We start from the raw sequence: 16,456 nt of genomic DNA on the forward strand, positions 1-16,456 counted from the left end.
TATAACTGCATAATGTGTGGGTGTTTATTCAGCTTTGATCCCAGACCCCGCCAGAAATGTATTTTATACTCGAGGCTATAATAGCAACAGAAATAGTACATGCGTGAGTGGTGGCACGCAAGTTGTTAGGACGTTAACATTGTGGGAGCGTGACATTCTTCACGCATGCCCCTATAGGACAACTGTAAATTTATAGTAGGCATATTGAAGGAGGACACAATTAACATTATAGTATAGACGGACATTTTAATTAACATATCAACTACGTGTTGGACACGCCCGCTCATGTGGCAATCCTTTTTGGTTACATAAGTGGGCGTGTCCAATAACGGAGTTAAAAAAATTACTCTCTCCCCTGAGCCTTTTCTTAGGTGAAAAGGAGTAGTTTCCAGTTCAGCAAATTAACTATGCAAATGCGAGAGTATCATTTGTATGTAGAGCTTCCCCATGTAAATGAGAGTATCATTTGTATGTAGAACTTCCCCATGCAAATGAGAGTATCATTTGTATGTAGAACTTCACCATGCAAACAAGAGAGAGCGTGTCATTTGTATGTAGAACTTCACCATGCAAATGAGAGTATCATTTGTATGTAGAACTTCACCATGCAAATAAGAGAGAGCTCGTCATTTGTATGTAGAACTTCACTATGCAAATGATTTTAGTATAAATAAAAAGAGCTGGAGGTTTTGGCACTGATCACCCCCCATAATTTTACTCTTTCCTCCAAGCACTAGCACTGCATGCATGGTGTTTCAGGACAACACTTAGCCTCGATCCCAGGCCGAGTTTTCACTTTTATAACGGTTAGGCGAACAACTGGGCCTGGTACTAGTTGTCTGCGCATGCGTCAAATTTTCATTGTATATTTGTGGTCGGCAAAAATTAATATTTAATAAATCAATAATCGAAATTTGTACACAGAAAATGCACAGAGTGAGTACACAAAAGATGCACATAGGGAGCTGCTTCACAAAGGCCTGGGGAGTTGCCAGTTGTGCTGCAGCACAATTACAGTGACCCAGGGCAACTTCAGGATGATTGAATGCCTTCAAATTACGTTTCAAAAAGATTTAGCAGGCTGCTGGACTTCTCTGATTCTAGGCCCCAACTCGTAACTCATTGCTTGAGAAAACGTAGATTCTCTTGATGTCTCTGAGCTACCCAGCAACGCTCGAATGAGCAGGTCATACTCCAGTCCTGTGTCTGTGAGTATAGGACAATATTAAAAGAAACCAAAGACGGTTAAACCCTTACCTCAAACTGTCCAGTCTCGTCCGTTAGTATAGCCAAGAGGAGCACTGTTGGGATAGCTGGATATTAGCCATTGCTCCTGTACAGAGAAGTAGACATTTTAAATACGTGTAGATCTATACATATTAAATTTCTCGGTTATAGTGTCATTTTCGACGAGCTGATGATGGCAGCACCAAGTTCTCTAGCTCACACTCTTCATTTGATCCACCATATTAATGATGAAACTATAGTCTACCTACATTCTTGCCAAACATGAACAAGACTTGATAGCATAGCCGGCCATAGGGCCCACACAAAAATATCTGACCTTAACAAGCTTGACAAAGCTTTATACCTCTTCCCTTGTTGTTCAGTCTTCAGAATAAGCTTCAGAGAAGAGAGAAGCTTCAGCTAAGAGCCATTCCAATCGATTCCAATAATGATAAAACGGAAACTGACTTCTAGTACACGATAGTACACGAATATAAATGTCACGAAAGTGAACGAGAATATCATTTGTCAGAATCTGACAAACGACTGACGCATGCGCAGACAACTAGTACCCCCAGTTGTTCGCCTAACCGTTATAAAAGCGAAAACTCGGCCTGGGATCGAGGCTAGACAACACTGGGTAATACCGTAATGCTCGATCAGAGGCCGCTCTTGTATAAAGGCCGCACTCAAATAGTAGCCTCCCTTGCTAGCAAAATGAAACATTATTTTAGTAGCCGCTCTCAAATAGTAGCCTCAGTGAACTTTGACTCTAGCATTTCTGCACGTGGCAGCCAAAAAAATTATTACTACAATCTCCCCTTATAACTGCTACTCTCAGCTGTAAAGAATCTTTCACCTTTCTATCAGGAGCAGCTGTGGTGACATGCGTTGATGGTCAGTGGAACAACACGGGCATACTGTGGTGTTCTAGATCATGTACAGGTATCTTTGAAACACTACTATCTATGCTACAATGTAGCAGCTAGCTAGCTACATGTACGTAGCTACGAGTAGCAGCTTGTTAGTGCTTCACAAAGACTTTTTCATGGCAGAGTAACAACTTTTGATGACAAACTAAATTATCTGGAGCTAATAAACGCCTCTCTGTAGCCTCTCTTCCAGCAAAATGAAACATTTAGAGAAATGTTTCATTTTGCTGGAAGAGAGGCTACAATTCAAGAGGGGCCACTGTTCAAGAGCGGCGTTTATTAGCTCCAGATAATTTAGTTTGTCATCAAAAGTTGTTACTCTGCCATGAGACTCGAGTATTAAATACCGTATATGCTTGATCAGGAGCCGCAGCTACTAAATGATCCTGTCCAGCTTTAGCTTTAGTCTTTGGCAGTGAACACATTGGCCGGCAGATCTTCTCAATGCCATCCAAAGAACAGTAACCTATGTACATGCATGCATGTGTAAAAATATTATACAGTCACTATATTTCAATAACTTAATTATCATGCTGTAACTTTATAATGCGACTAAGGTGAGTATAATTATACAGAGTTAGTGTTAGGGGGGTGGTTAGGTAAGGGGTATAATTATAGGTAAAGGGTATAGGCATAGATAGTAGAGGAAGGGGATTGGAAACGGGATCACGTGAGCTTATGCTTGCAACGTAAGGCCTCTGGGACCGTGCGCGTGGCAACCTATGACACCTTGAGGTGTGATTTTACTGGTTTTGAGGTCAAGAGAAGCTTTTGAAAAGAAGCAAATGAGAGGATACTAGGTAAGTAAATGTATGAATAGCCCTAAAATTTGTCTTGAGGCATGGCTAGATACAAAATGAAACATTATTACTAGCTAGAAATCTTGGTAGCACACAAAATTTGAAGATTTTACAACACTTAGCTTCTTTTTATTTGTGGGGTAAGAACTGACATGAATTGCATCTATTGTAAATGAATGGTTACAGTAGTAGTACATGATGTTATTTTATTGCTTCAGCTATATATTGGAAGTGGGGATATCATACTTCTTGAGTTATTGACCGATTTGTTGATTTCCACTAGCCATCTTTGCGGGGTAGCATCTCCATAACTAAGCTGAGTTTATATTAGAGACTCGGCAATATTAAAGATCAATGTCCATATTATTGCTTCCAATTCATTAGATTTTGAAAATCACTATTCATGCTCTGATTTTGTCACCGCAGTGTCGATGTGTGGCAAGAACTTGGACTGAGAAATCACTGGAAGAACATTGATAATTCATGTATAATTATGTTTAGACCATGCTTATACCTTATATTGATTGTTCATTGTTGTCTATGCATGATCATAAGCTTGCTTTAAGCTTTTAGTTTAGCATAAACTGCCATTAGTGCACAAAAAGTTTATTGCAAGCTCAGCACTTCAAGTTGCATCCATGGTCGCGGCTATAATTGAGATTGTAGCAAGGACGGTCCGTGTGAAATAGTGCTAATTGCCTGTGTTTCCAATCCCCTTCCTCTACTATCTATGGTATAGGTTAGGTATAATTTAGGTATAAGGGTTAGCATGTGTTACGGGGATGGTATATAGGTAAGTGTTAGGGTTAGGGTTAGTATTATGGGGGTTGGTTATAGGTAACGGTTAGGGGATAGTTGGGTAGGGTTAGCATGTGTTAGGGGGATGTTAAGTAAGTGTTAGGGCCGGGTTAGGCATATTATGGGGGTCGGTTATAGGTAACGGTTAGGGGATAGTTGGGTAGGGTTAGCATGTGTTAGGGGGATGTTAAGTAAGTGCTAGGGGGATGGTTAGTGGGTTAGGGTTAGGGTTAGGGTATATGTTAGGTAAGAGGGGTTAGGGTTAGCACGTGTTATAGGGTTAGGGGGAGGGTTAGTGGTAAGGGTTAGGTTAGGGGGATAGTTAGGTAACTAGGGTTAGGTATAGGTATATGAGTTTGGGTTAGGGTAAGGGTTAGGTTAGTATAGAGTTAGGGTAATGGCTAGCATCATGGTTAGGTAGTTTGGTTAGGAGTTAGGTTAGTAGGGTATGGTATAATAGTTAGCATATTGGGGAGAGGGTGAAGGTAATGGGGGGAAATATCTTACCTTGCTTTCTTGTCGCATTGATGGTGCACCCACGGACTGGTTTTACTTGTTATGTCCGCCCACGCTTGTTTGCACAGTTCGTCTATGTCTTTTCGTTGGGACGGTCCAACATCTGTAGCGAAGCTGGTTGATAAAAGATTACCACAGTCGTTGTGGTAATTAACCAGGCAGTACATAAACCATGCGTCTTCAACACATCTATCTGTCAGCTTCCAAGGATGAACTTGATCCTTGATGTTTCGACCAAAAAGGGTATGGTCTTTCAATCGAAGACAATCCACTTCTCTGAAGTTAGCGTTGTATACCTCGGCTCTTGAACCATCTTGAGAATATTAATTATAGTGCATGTTTTTACATGGTATACATCATGCAAGTAATAATTATAGCAATAATTATTATGACATGGTACATCTAAATCAAGAAATAGCAATAATAGCAATAATAGCGGTATCTATAATGGTATATAAATCAAGAAATAGCAATAATAGCACTAGTAATAGCAATAATAGCGGTGTCTATAATTATTATAAGAAATTAATAGCAATAATAGCAGTGATATAATTATAAATTAAGAAATAGCAATAATAGCAATAATAGCAATAATAGCGGTGTCTATAATGGCATATAATTCAAGAAATAGCAATAATAGCAATAATAGCGGTGTCTATAATGGTATATAAATCAAGAAATAGCAATAATAGCAAATAATAGCGGTATCTATAATGGTATATAAATCAAGAAATAGCAATAATAGCACTAGTAATAGCAATAATAGCGGTGTCTATAATTATTATAAGAAATTAATAGCAATAATAGCAGTGATATAATTATAAATTAAGAAATAGCAATAATAGCAATAATAGCAATAATAGCGGTGTCTATAATGGCATATAATTCAAGAAATAGCAATAATAGCAATAATAGCGGTGTCTATAATGGTATATAAATCAAGAAATAGCAATAATAGCAAATAATAGCGGTGTCTATAATGGTATATAAATCAAGAAAATTAATAGTAATAATAGCAATAATAGCGGTGTCTGTAATGGTATAATTATAATCAAGAAATAGCAATAATAGCAATAATAGCGGTGTCTATAATGGTATATAAATCAAGAAATAGCAATAATAGCAATAATAGCGGTGTCTATAATGGTATAATAATTATAACCAAGAAATAGCAATAATAGCAATAATAGCAATAATAGCAGTGTCTGTAATGGTTATAATCAAGAAATAGCAATAATAGCAATAATAGCGGTGTCTATATAAATCAAGAAATAGCAATAATAGCAATAATAGCAATAATAGCGGGTGTCTAATGGTTAAGAAATAGCAATATAAAATCAAGAAATAACAGTAATAGCAATAACAGCGGTGTCTATAACAATAATAATAGCAATAATAGCAGAGTGTCTAGAAGTACAGCATGTACATGTAGTAAGTAGATAATAGCAATAATAGCGATATATTACTGTGTAATAGCAGTAGTAGCAATACTTTGCTAATAGCACTTTTTTGTGTAGAAAAGTAGGATAATAACATTAATAGCAGGGTGCTATTAGGGGTTGCTATTATGCTAAAAGCCAATACTGCACCAAACTCCATATTGGGGGTGCCGTTTGTCTCAAAACTAATACACTGTAAACAGTCGATGTTTACCAAAGAGGTCGATGTTTACCAAGGATGCTAAACTCCCAAAGATGTACTGGGCAGAATCAATCTCTACGGCTGTGTACCTGAGAAACCGTTGCCCATCTAAAGCTGTAAAAGGAAAGACTCCTTTCGAAAAACTGTTTGAACAGAAACCGAAAGTGAACAATTTGAGAGTTTTCGGATGCGATGCATAATTATGTCCACATTCCAAAAGACGAGCGAGAAAAATTGGACTCAAAAGCCAAGAAATGTGTATTTCTGGGGTACGGCGACACCACGAAGGGCTTCAGGCTCTATGACCCAGAAAAGAGAAGAGTAATATTCAGCAGGGATGTAGTATTCCACGAAACTGAAACTGAGAAAACTGAATCAAGCTCAGACTCTATCTCAACCAATTTCGACTCAATCGACTCAGACAAACTGATAATCGAAAACCACGAAGGCCAGGAAGTTCCTAGTCAAGAGATTGATGAAGCATCTCAACCACCAGGGAACCTGAACCAGTAAGAAGGTCAACCAGAGAAAGAAAACAACCCAATTACTATGGGAGAGAAGAAACAAACCTGACACTAGTACAGGAACCTACCTTGTATAACGAAGCAATCTCTTGCCCTGACGAAGAAAAATGGAGAAATGCGATGAAAACTGAAATGAAGTCTCTCAAAGACAACAACGTTTAGGATCGGGAGCTGGTGGAGCTACCCTCAGGACGAAAGAAGGTCGGTAGTAAGTGGGTGTATAAGTTGAAAACTGGTGCAGACGGAAAAATCGAACGCTACAAAGCAAGACTGGTTGCACAGGGATTTCTCAAAAGTTGAACTGACTATGACGAAACATTTTGCCCTGTCGCAAGACAAGAATCCCTCGGAGTATTGATGTCATTGTCCGTGCAGTATGGACTCAAACTACATCAAACAGATGTGGCTACAGCATTTCTCAATGGAAATCTTGAGGAGGAGGTGTATATGGCTCAACCAGAAGGTTTCAAATCTGAAGGACGAGAACACTTAGTTTGCAAGCTTAAAAAGAGCATCTATGGTTTGAAACAATCACCTCGGTGTGGAACACGGCCTATCTCAAGAAAATTGGATTCACACAAACGAATAGTGATCCCTGTATATACTACAAGGGCACAGGAGGAGAACTTGTGTACATGGGTGTATATGTCGACGATATCATCTTTGCTGCGAAGATTGACGAACAGTTGCAACAAGTAAAGAATGCTCTGGCAAAGGAATTTGAAATAAAGGACCTTGGAAAGTTGCACTATTTCCTAGGAATGTCAGTTGTCCAATATGACGAAAACAAATCGGTATGGATTGGTCAACCTGTCTACACTGAAAACCTATTGACAAAGTACAGCTATGCAAGAATGCAAACCTGTATCAACACCTGTGGAACCTGGAGCAAAGCTGAAAATAGCTGAAGAAACTGATGAATGTGTGGACCAACAGCTGTATCAGTCAGCAATTGGAAGTCTGATGTATCTCTCAGTTGGTACAAGACCCGATATCACCTATGCAGTGAGCAGTCTATCGAGATATTCAGCAAATCCAACAAAAGAGCACTGGAGTGCAGTAAAACGAGTAATGAGATACGTGAAAGGAACGACCAAACTCGGAATTTACTACTCCAACGAAAATTCAAACGAATTGATCGGTTACTCGGATGCAGATTGGGGAGGAGACATAAACGACAGAAAGTCTACCTCTGGCTATATCTTCAAGCTGAACGGTGGAGCTGTATCTTGGAGAAGCAAGAAACAGTCAGGCGTTGCATTATCTACGGCTGAAGCTGAATATGTTGCACTGTCAGCAGCAGCTCAGGAAGCAATGTGGTTGAAACAGCTTATGTCTGAACAGAACTAACCACCTCAAACGACCAGCCAATAACGATTTTTGAAGATAATCAATCGGCAATTGCAATGACTCACAATCCACAATTTCACGGACGTTCTAAACATATCGGTATTAAGTATCATTTTGTGAGAGAACATGTTCAAGCTGGAGACATTAAACTTGTGTATTGTCCTACTGGAGAAATGACCGCTGATATGCTTACCAAGGGTCTAAGTCGAGAAAGTTTCTGCAAACTATGTATTCAAGCAGGAATAGCGAACTCAAACGAACATTACCTCAAGTGAGGAGGAGTGTTGTTATTATTATGTGTATGTGTGTGCACTTGACTAATGTGTACATTGTTTACTTAGTTAATTTGTACTGTAGCTATGGTTTCTGTTATAGGTATATGTTAAGTAGGTTAATTACTTCCTGTGGAGCAGAGACTCCTTTTGTGTTAACAATAGATTCTTTGTTGTAAAGAGGCCCTGCGCGTCTCTCTTGGTTTTGGTGCATGTATGATCTCTGTTTTGTCAGTTGTTACTTTTGTCTATCTTGTTTAATGTTAAACCCTTGTCAAATCTTGAGCTGACTCCGCCGCTTAGCTAGTTCTAGCACTCAACTTTGCCAACATTAGATTCATAGCGAAATTTGTATGCGTGGGTGCAACTGTTGCCCATAACCTTAACATGACATATCGACGTCTAAAGCCATAAAACTATAACTATAAAGAAGGATATAGCATAACGAGCGTACATAAGATACTGAGATCACAACATAATTATATTAACGCCAAACCTAATTACACCAATATCCATTACTAATTGTTTATATGCAGTGTTATGTTTACTGAGTATAATACAACAGTGGGTATCATAATTATTAATACACATGCTGATGCTGGTCAACACTCCTCTCTTCACTCTGCATGGGTGTCAGCAACATGGGTCATGTTTTGTGGTTCGGTGTATTGTTCTGGGTTTAGAAGTCTGTGTGGTAGTCGAGTGTCATCCAGAAAGTCATAACCAGTCCACCACACTTTGATTCGATTGATAAGTGTTTGTCCGAATCTTCTTCGTGTGAATATCCAGTACACGCACAGACAAGATATGTAAATTAAGGGAATGAAAGCAATGAATACTGACAAAGTGTAGCATCCTTTGGTGTAATACCATGATTTAACTGCTGCAGTGTTAGCAGCACTTAGACAAGTGTAGTAAAGAGCCAATAAAGTGTAGAACGTTAAGTCAATTTTAGTGTAATGCGATACAGCACTCTTGTGTGGTTGAATTTGAGACAGCAAAATAATTATAAGGAGAATAAATAAAACGGCGAGAGGGAAATAGAGACTCCCAAGAGTGACCATATAAATTAAAAACAAGATAAACCTGGACAAAAGATCAATAGCAGCAAACCACCTACAATCTCTGGTTCCTCGCTCTGTGCCATCCTTGTAACAGCCATTAACTGAGTCCATGAATGTGCGAAGAATGAAAGAATCACAGCTAAAAAGACAGTGAAAACATCGGCAAGGATATATCAACAAGAATAGGATAGGAATAAATGAAAACAAAAAAATGAATGTCAGTGCGAGAATAGCATAAGGAAGATGGACTTGTCCAAAGTAGTCGATTGCACTGTCATAGTAGAGAACAAGTTTTGCATTTTGTTGCAGCTCCGAATTCTCATGACCCGAAATAATAGAAACGAAAGTAGGTACCAGAAGATCAAATGAAGTGCAGAGAATTTTAAAACAAGAGAGTTGAAAGAAAGTAGCATACGCATCAATAATTGAAGTACGAATGTCCCAATTTCTACGAAACAACGTGAAAATGCATCGAAATGGTCTCCAGAATACAACTACAATTCGGACATTTCTATCATGTAGTTCAATCAGTACATACGAAACTACAGTAAGAAAGAATGGGTAGATAGCAATAACGTAGTCAAGTGCTATAACGGTGAGAGGTGGCATTTTCAAGCATATGCCCCAATTAAATAAACGAAAGAAGTCTAAATTCCATATTCCAAAGAGGGAGGAAAGAAATTTGATGGGATAGTTCAATGTTGGTTCTAACTCTAGTAGCAGTGTAACAGTGCGAGCAAATTGTGGCAAACTTACAGCCTGAGCAAATATAACATACCCATGCAAGTGGGAAGATGTGATATTGATCTTAAAGAAGAGTACTAGAAAATAGAAGACAGTGAGAGGGGCAAGAGCAATTGCAAAATATTTCCATAAGTTCGTATTTCCTTCTTTGCAGTTGACACAGGTCATGTTGTATGAGTATGCTTGGATGTAGAAACCAGTCAGACATCTACCACACAATCGACCAGTTCTGTATCTTGTTCTATTATATGATAGAGGCTGATTGCACATTAGTTCATTGACAGATGAAAGGCTCTTTTTGCTGGAACCAAATGCTATCGCGTACAGTTTGTCATGTAACCTTTTTCCACTGCTGAAGCAATTTTCTATACAAGCTCCTACTTCAATACTGTTGCTTGTCTCATTATAAGTCATGCAGTGGCAGTCAAGCACAAATAACTTCTGAGAGTCACTATTACATTTTAATATACCATCAAAGAACTCAATTTTTTTACAGACACATCTTTGATGACCTGAATCATACCTTGTCCACGGTACACAGTCATTAGAAGCCTCTATCAATGTGCTACCATTTAGAAGTTCCAATGGTTGATTTTTATCATCGAGAGTATGACCAAAACTGAACACCACAAGTCCTAGTGCAAATAGTGCTATAACTTTTCTTAAGAGTGCCATGTCAGTACTCAAGCTATATCAATTTGGTCTAAATCTACATATTGTAGAAATCATTATAAGGCATCATTTGTTTATTTAGCCATGTTCCCTCCCAAAAGGTTTCAATTTACACTAATTATACAAACGGAACACAAACCAAAGTACTGAGGTTTTCCTTAATCGGAAGTTTAGTATAGTTTGCATGCAACACACTGCAGTATAATATTGAATAATTAAGTATCAGAAACACGAATTCTAGATTTGCTACTGACAGCAATACTGTCAGTATCATCCCTAGCGTATTGGTCAGGATTCATTACTCGATCTGCGAGAGAATCTTCCAGATTATCATATCCTATTCTTAATGGTCGGATACGGCTAATTATTGTTTCCAAACATCTTCTTTGTGCTCTTGTGACTATCCAGTAAACTGAGAGGCATGTTATATACAGCAACGGTATAAAGGCGACTACTAGTGAAATCACAAAGCACACCATTGTAAATTGTCTTGCTTTTACTGTAGCTATGTCCGTAGAATTAAGAGCAGTATAGTAGAGTGCTAGTAGACAGTAGAATGTCACATCAATTTTAGTATAGTGAGATAAACTCTTCTTGTGGGGTTGTACATGGCTGAGTAAAAGAATAATAAAAAGAATCACTATGGTACCCAGTGGAAAGTAAAGGCTTCCACGAGTAAATAGAAATACCAAAAATAATATCAGTCTGGACAAAATATCAACAGCGGCAAACCATCGATAATCTCTGGTTCCTTGCTCAGTACCGTCCTTGTAGCAGCCATTAATGGAATCCATGAATGCACGAACAATATTAAAATTGAGGTTAAAATGATTCAATACGTACTGGAAACAGCCACATGGATAAATACAAAGAATCACAATCGGAAGGATAGTAAAAACCAGCAGAAAAGTGATAGCTAAAACAGCATATGGAAGATGCTCCTCTCCGAAAAAATCCACTGTTCCATCATAATAGAGCACTAGTGTTGTGTCCTTGTCTGATTCACTAGGGCCAACCGTGTATACGTAAGTGGGTATGAGAAGATCAAATGAAATACAAAGAGTCTTAAAACAAGAAAGTTGAAAGAATGTGGCATATGCATCTATGATAGAAGTGCGAATGTCCCAGTTCCTACGAAACAGAGTGAAAATCCAACGAAATGGTCTCCAGATTAGTACTATTATCCGTACATTCCTATCATGTAACTCGATCAGTATGTATGAAGCAGCACTAAGAATAAATGGATAAACAGCAATGGTGTAGTCTAGTGCTCTCACTGACAACGGTTGCATGTCTAAGCATATTCCCCAGTCAAACATTTTTAAGAAATCAAGATTCCACAAGCAGAATAGAGACCCTAAAAATTTTACAGGGTTTTCCAAATTTGGCTGTGAGTCTAAGGTCAGTATGATGAGGCGGCCAAATTCTGGTAGAGCTAATGCTTGAGCAAAAATGACAAACCCATGTAAGTGTGATGATGTCGTATTGATTTTAAAAAACAAAATGATGAAAAAAAACAAAGTAGTGGGAGGTAGAGAAAAAACGAAATATTTCCACATATTTCTGTTTCCTTCTGTGCAGTTCACACAGGTTAAGTTGTATGAATAAGCCAATGGTGAAAAGCCAGGAAGGCATTTACCACACAATCGCCCAGCTCTGTTGAATTTCTTCTCACACATTTTCTCATTGATAGAAGGAAGAGAGTTTTTTTGAGGAGGGGTGTGACAGTGGTAAAGGGCATCCTCTAAATGCTGCTCTAGCTTCATGCAATTTTGAACACAAGCCCCTACATCAATACTTTCACTGATTGGGTCGTAGGTCATACAATAGCAATCCAATACAGACAAATACTGTGTGTTTTCATCACATTTTAATTTGCCATCAAAGGTGTACTTGTCATCTAAGCACACACAGCCTGTGCCACTTGGCTTGGTCCATGGCACAATGCCACATGCAGCATAGGTACCTGACCCAGAAGTGGTATTCAACTGAACGTCAAAGCTGCAGAGTACAGTCTTTGAAATTGCTATGAATATCACAAGAACATTGATCTGTAGCATGATAAGCTGGCCGTTGGAACAAGAGTAGATAGTCAAGTGCAATCTTGGCTTGATAACTATAACTGCTTTTATAATTATGTCCTATACTTCATAACAAAAGTTCTCTTTACAGAAAGTGACTTGTACGTATAGCTTTCTACTTCAGAGTTATCTAAACTAATGTTTCCCAAATTTACTTTTTATATAGTGTATGTACACAACATGTTAATAATGATGCCACAAGGCAAAAACTGCCTTGAGGCCTGTTTCGAATTCGCTTCGGTCAAAAAGTGTGTGTTTAGAAAAGGAGCTTAATGGAAACAGAGTAAAGAACGATTTTGAACCCTCAAAAAAGAAGAGAAAAACTCTGCTCCCAAATCGTCCTTTTATTCGGAGGTTCCACTTTTTTAACAGACTTGTATATTGAGCTTTTAATGCTCGTGGCTTGCTGGAATCCACGAAATGCAATATTAGCCCTCGAAAATTATTACCAGCATACGGTACCATAATATCTAAAATGCATCTACACGTAGCCACCAGCTCAGCTTCTGTTTTAGAAGATAGACAGTAATATACGTATAGGCACCCTAATAGAACCTGAAATTGAGGCTATACAATCTAAGATTATAATTATAGCCTTGATCGTCTAACAGCTATATACTACTCCTGCGCCTCGCGTATGTCGTACCCCAGGCCCTCTGCAGTCAGAGGATCTGGAGAGGTTCAAGTTCACTGTATAAGATGCTTCGCACTCTAATAGCTAGAACTGCACTAGTCCGCTCACTCCCCATATGCCGAGTTAGTTATTTGCCAATCTGATATAAAAGTGAAAACTCGTACCGTATTTTAGTGTGCAATGTTCGAGTCACTAATTAATTTCGTGGGTTGACTGTTTACCGGAAACACTCCCAGGCCACGCCTTCAACTTCGCACGTTATAGATGGCTAACCCACAAAAACAGCGGCGAAAATTCAGCCCCTACATTAGGGCTTCCCGGTCAATGATAATGCACTAGTTCAGCCAAATGAATAGTTACCAGTGAAGTATTAAAACAGTGTAGTGTTGACCGGATGGAACCGCAAGTCACTTTTAGGTTTTTTCCCCATAAAATTAATGGATAATCACTGTATACTGTATATAGCGGGTAATTTTCGGGGGACAAATTATTCGTGGTTCAGCAATATTGAGACATTTCGTGGGTAATATTTTCGTGGTAGCTGTGCTTGCACTGCAGGTAAAGGTAGGCAAGGTCGCTTCATTCATGAGTAAAATATTCGTGGTCAGACCTCCAACCACGAAAACCACGAATATTTTGCCCCATGAAAATTACCCGCTATACGGTATACACATACACTGATACAGCATTATAAGTGGATGGCGAAAAAAGTTTCGCTCGCAAATTTTGCTTAATGCCTTCCATAAAGTTATTTTTTCAGAAATAAGCCCTATAAGCTCGATCCTACACTAATGACCCTTTCAATAAAGCTGTTGTATAGGAGTGCAAATACAATTTTGGAAGTTTATGCTGAATTTGCACACAGAATTTAAGGTTTCACGCATGCAGCACTATACAGTCGATGATGGTACAGCTACCATGGTTCATCATGCAGTCATCATCATATAATTATGGCCTAATACATTGTAGGTATAAAACTAGTACACAATTTGAAAGGAACTCATTATAGCAGCTTGATAGCGAACTGGCCAAAATAGAACTAATATATCACATGCACATTCAAGCAAAATGAAGACCCTATACAGATCGTTGTTCTAGCTGCTTGTCTGCTGGCTACAACTTACTGTATGTGCCAATGTAGAGTCCATACTTACTGCTATGCTGAGGGAAATGAATGACGACAATGCAATGCAGCAGGCCTAGGTATATATACTATATAAATGCATGCAAAAGTAATCATACATTCTCTTCTATATCTGCATACATGCACTTGTGCATGCAGGGGACAGGGAATTGCATACCACCAACTCCCACTATGGAGGATCAAATGGCCCAGTCGATGTGTCAGGCTGCAGCAGTTACGTACCATGCAGGATTTGGAGTTGTCTACACTGTTGGTCGTGGTTGTGAGCACCCCAAAGGTGTTGGTGGACCCACTGCAAAACACAACTGTCACGACATCTGCAATAGCCATAATTTGCCAGCAGCCTCATCGCTACAAATGCATAGCTGCATTCCATGTGTACAGGAATCACCCAGCTACTAATCCTGCAGGAGACGTCGGTTCATCAACACTTGGTCTTGCTTCGGCTGAAGTCAAATGCAATTACTATTGGAAGGGCTGTGGGCCGAATTTCTGCTGCTGCTTTTTGCCTTTCAACCACCAGCAGCCATGCACTTGATCCAATTGGCAAATAAAGTATATATACTGACTATGCTGAAAACTGTCATTATAATATTATTATTACAGTACGTAATATTAACAGCTGCGCGTGCTGAAGTAGATCTATTGAATTCATTGTTATTGCTGCGTGTATTTGATTGCTGTGCTAATGGCTAATTCAATGTAAATCTAGCGAGTATAAGTTGAATGAGGCAATTGAAATAATTGTCATTATAACTAGGGGTACATGGTGCAATCCTCGCTCAGCATTAAATTTTGCTTGGCTTATGACGTAATTTAGTCTTGCTTGGCTTATGACGTAATTTCTTTTGTTGCGTAATGATCGTCACGTAAGAAAGCTAGGTTTGTGTATTCAATAAAAACAGTGTAGAACCTCTTTGTGAGATCCGAAATGGGCCAGAGAGTCTTGTGTGGATGTACACTACATATTGTGAGAAGAGTAGGGTAGAGAAGTAGCTAGATCTAGCTAGCTGGATATGTTTGTGTAATGATCGTTTTTGTGGCGGATTGTCACGGTAAAAACCATAGTTGAAGTAAGTTCACTAACGGCCGTGCAGAGCTTCACTGTGGGACGAGAAGTCGTTCAGAGAGTCTTGTGTTGATGTAGAGTACCTGTGCTGAGTTTAGAACGAAACCGCTTGACTGGAGAGCAACTGGAGCTAGATCTAGTTTAAATCGACCAACCACCACCACCACCACCACCACTACCACTACCACTTGCACTACCACCACTACCACCGTTGATCTCGATTGAACCTAGCACGGGTATTATTTCGAGGGTATAAATGTTCGTTGTTTTTGCGGATTAGGCATGTATCGCAAATATTTATAACTGCGAATTTATAATATCACATGCATGCATGCTGCAAAAAAGGCACTATAATTCCACGAAAATTAAAATCCGCAAGTTTTTATACCCTCGAAATGTATCTGCTATATAGACGATATTGGCTTTTTAATGTTACGATCATACGGCATGGCATTTACCATTTCTTATATCACGTATGATTGGCAATTTTTTGTTAGGTAGTTTCACCTTATTCACCAAATCGCACTGTATCAGTATGTTGCGTGTATTGTATTGCTATTATCTGTAAGGTTTCACAGTACTATAATTATACCGCGCTTGGCTTCTTTTTGATCTTTTGCTCAACATAATTATACTTCAATACCAACTGAACAGCGCTATAGTCAATTAGAATCTCAAAAAATACAGCAGGTCTATACAAAATCAATATTAAAAATCACGACTGACTACTGTTCACTTACAAAGGAAAGATAGCTATCATTTACAGTGTGAGCTATCTCGCTAGCAAGTTCTGCTGAAGACAAAGTCAATGAGTTCAACCTTTTTTCCTGTGTTTGTGTGCGTGCATGGAATAATTATACTATATATGCCACAAAAACCTCAGCCAATAATGCACCAAACCTGTAGAGCAAGGATATAACGCCATGCATAAGGGATTTATTGCAACTGAATTTAATCGATATGCGATGTGAATGCACCCATGCATGCC

General features: G+C 38.8%; 3 protein-coding genes and 1 long non-coding RNA gene across 4 annotated transcripts in view; all 4 read right to left on the reverse strand.

Moving 5' to 3' along the window:
* Window positions 1-889: 889 nt before the first annotated feature.
* Window positions 890-2,325, reverse strand: LOC135342981 (uncharacterized). The gene is made up of 2 exons (XR_010397009.1): window positions 1,258-2,325; window positions 890-1,206 (listed from the first exon to the last, which is right to left on the reverse strand). It is a non-coding gene; the product is annotated as an uncharacterized LOC135342981 (long non-coding RNA).
* Window positions 2,326-5,024: 2,699 nt separating this feature from the next.
* LOC135342960 (uncharacterized) lies at window positions 5,025-10,688 on the reverse strand. Its single transcript, XM_064539852.1, has one exon. The coding sequence runs from the start codon at window positions 10,541-10,543 to the stop codon at window positions 8,678-8,680; it is 1,866 nt and encodes a 621-aa protein (XP_064395922.1). The 5' UTR covers window positions 10,544-10,688; the 3' UTR covers window positions 5,025-8,677.
* Window positions 10,688-15,608, reverse strand: LOC135342961 (uncharacterized). The gene has a single exon (XM_064539853.1). The coding sequence runs from the start codon at window positions 12,598-12,600 to the stop codon at window positions 10,756-10,758; it is 1,845 nt and encodes a 614-aa protein (XP_064395923.1). The 5' UTR covers window positions 12,601-15,608; the 3' UTR covers window positions 10,688-10,755.
* A 517-nt stretch (window positions 15,609-16,125) lies between these two features.
* Window positions 16,126-16,456, reverse strand: part of LOC135342954 (intermembrane lipid transfer protein VPS13C-like) — a 40,047-nt gene continuing 39,716 nt past the window's right edge. Inside the window, exon 95 of the mRNA XM_064539846.1 lies at window positions 16,126-16,295. Within this exon, the coding sequence (XP_064395916.1) occupies window positions 16,194-16,295 (102 nt within the window). The 3' untranslated portion in view covers window positions 16,126-16,193. The remainder of the gene's footprint in view (window positions 16,296-16,456) is intronic.

Source organism: Halichondria panicea, chromosome 10 (genome assembly GCF_963675165.1).
Source record: "Halichondria panicea chromosome 10, odHalPani1.1, whole genome shotgun sequence".
NCBI lineage: Eukaryota > Metazoa > Porifera > Demospongiae > Suberitida > Halichondriidae > Halichondria > Halichondria panicea.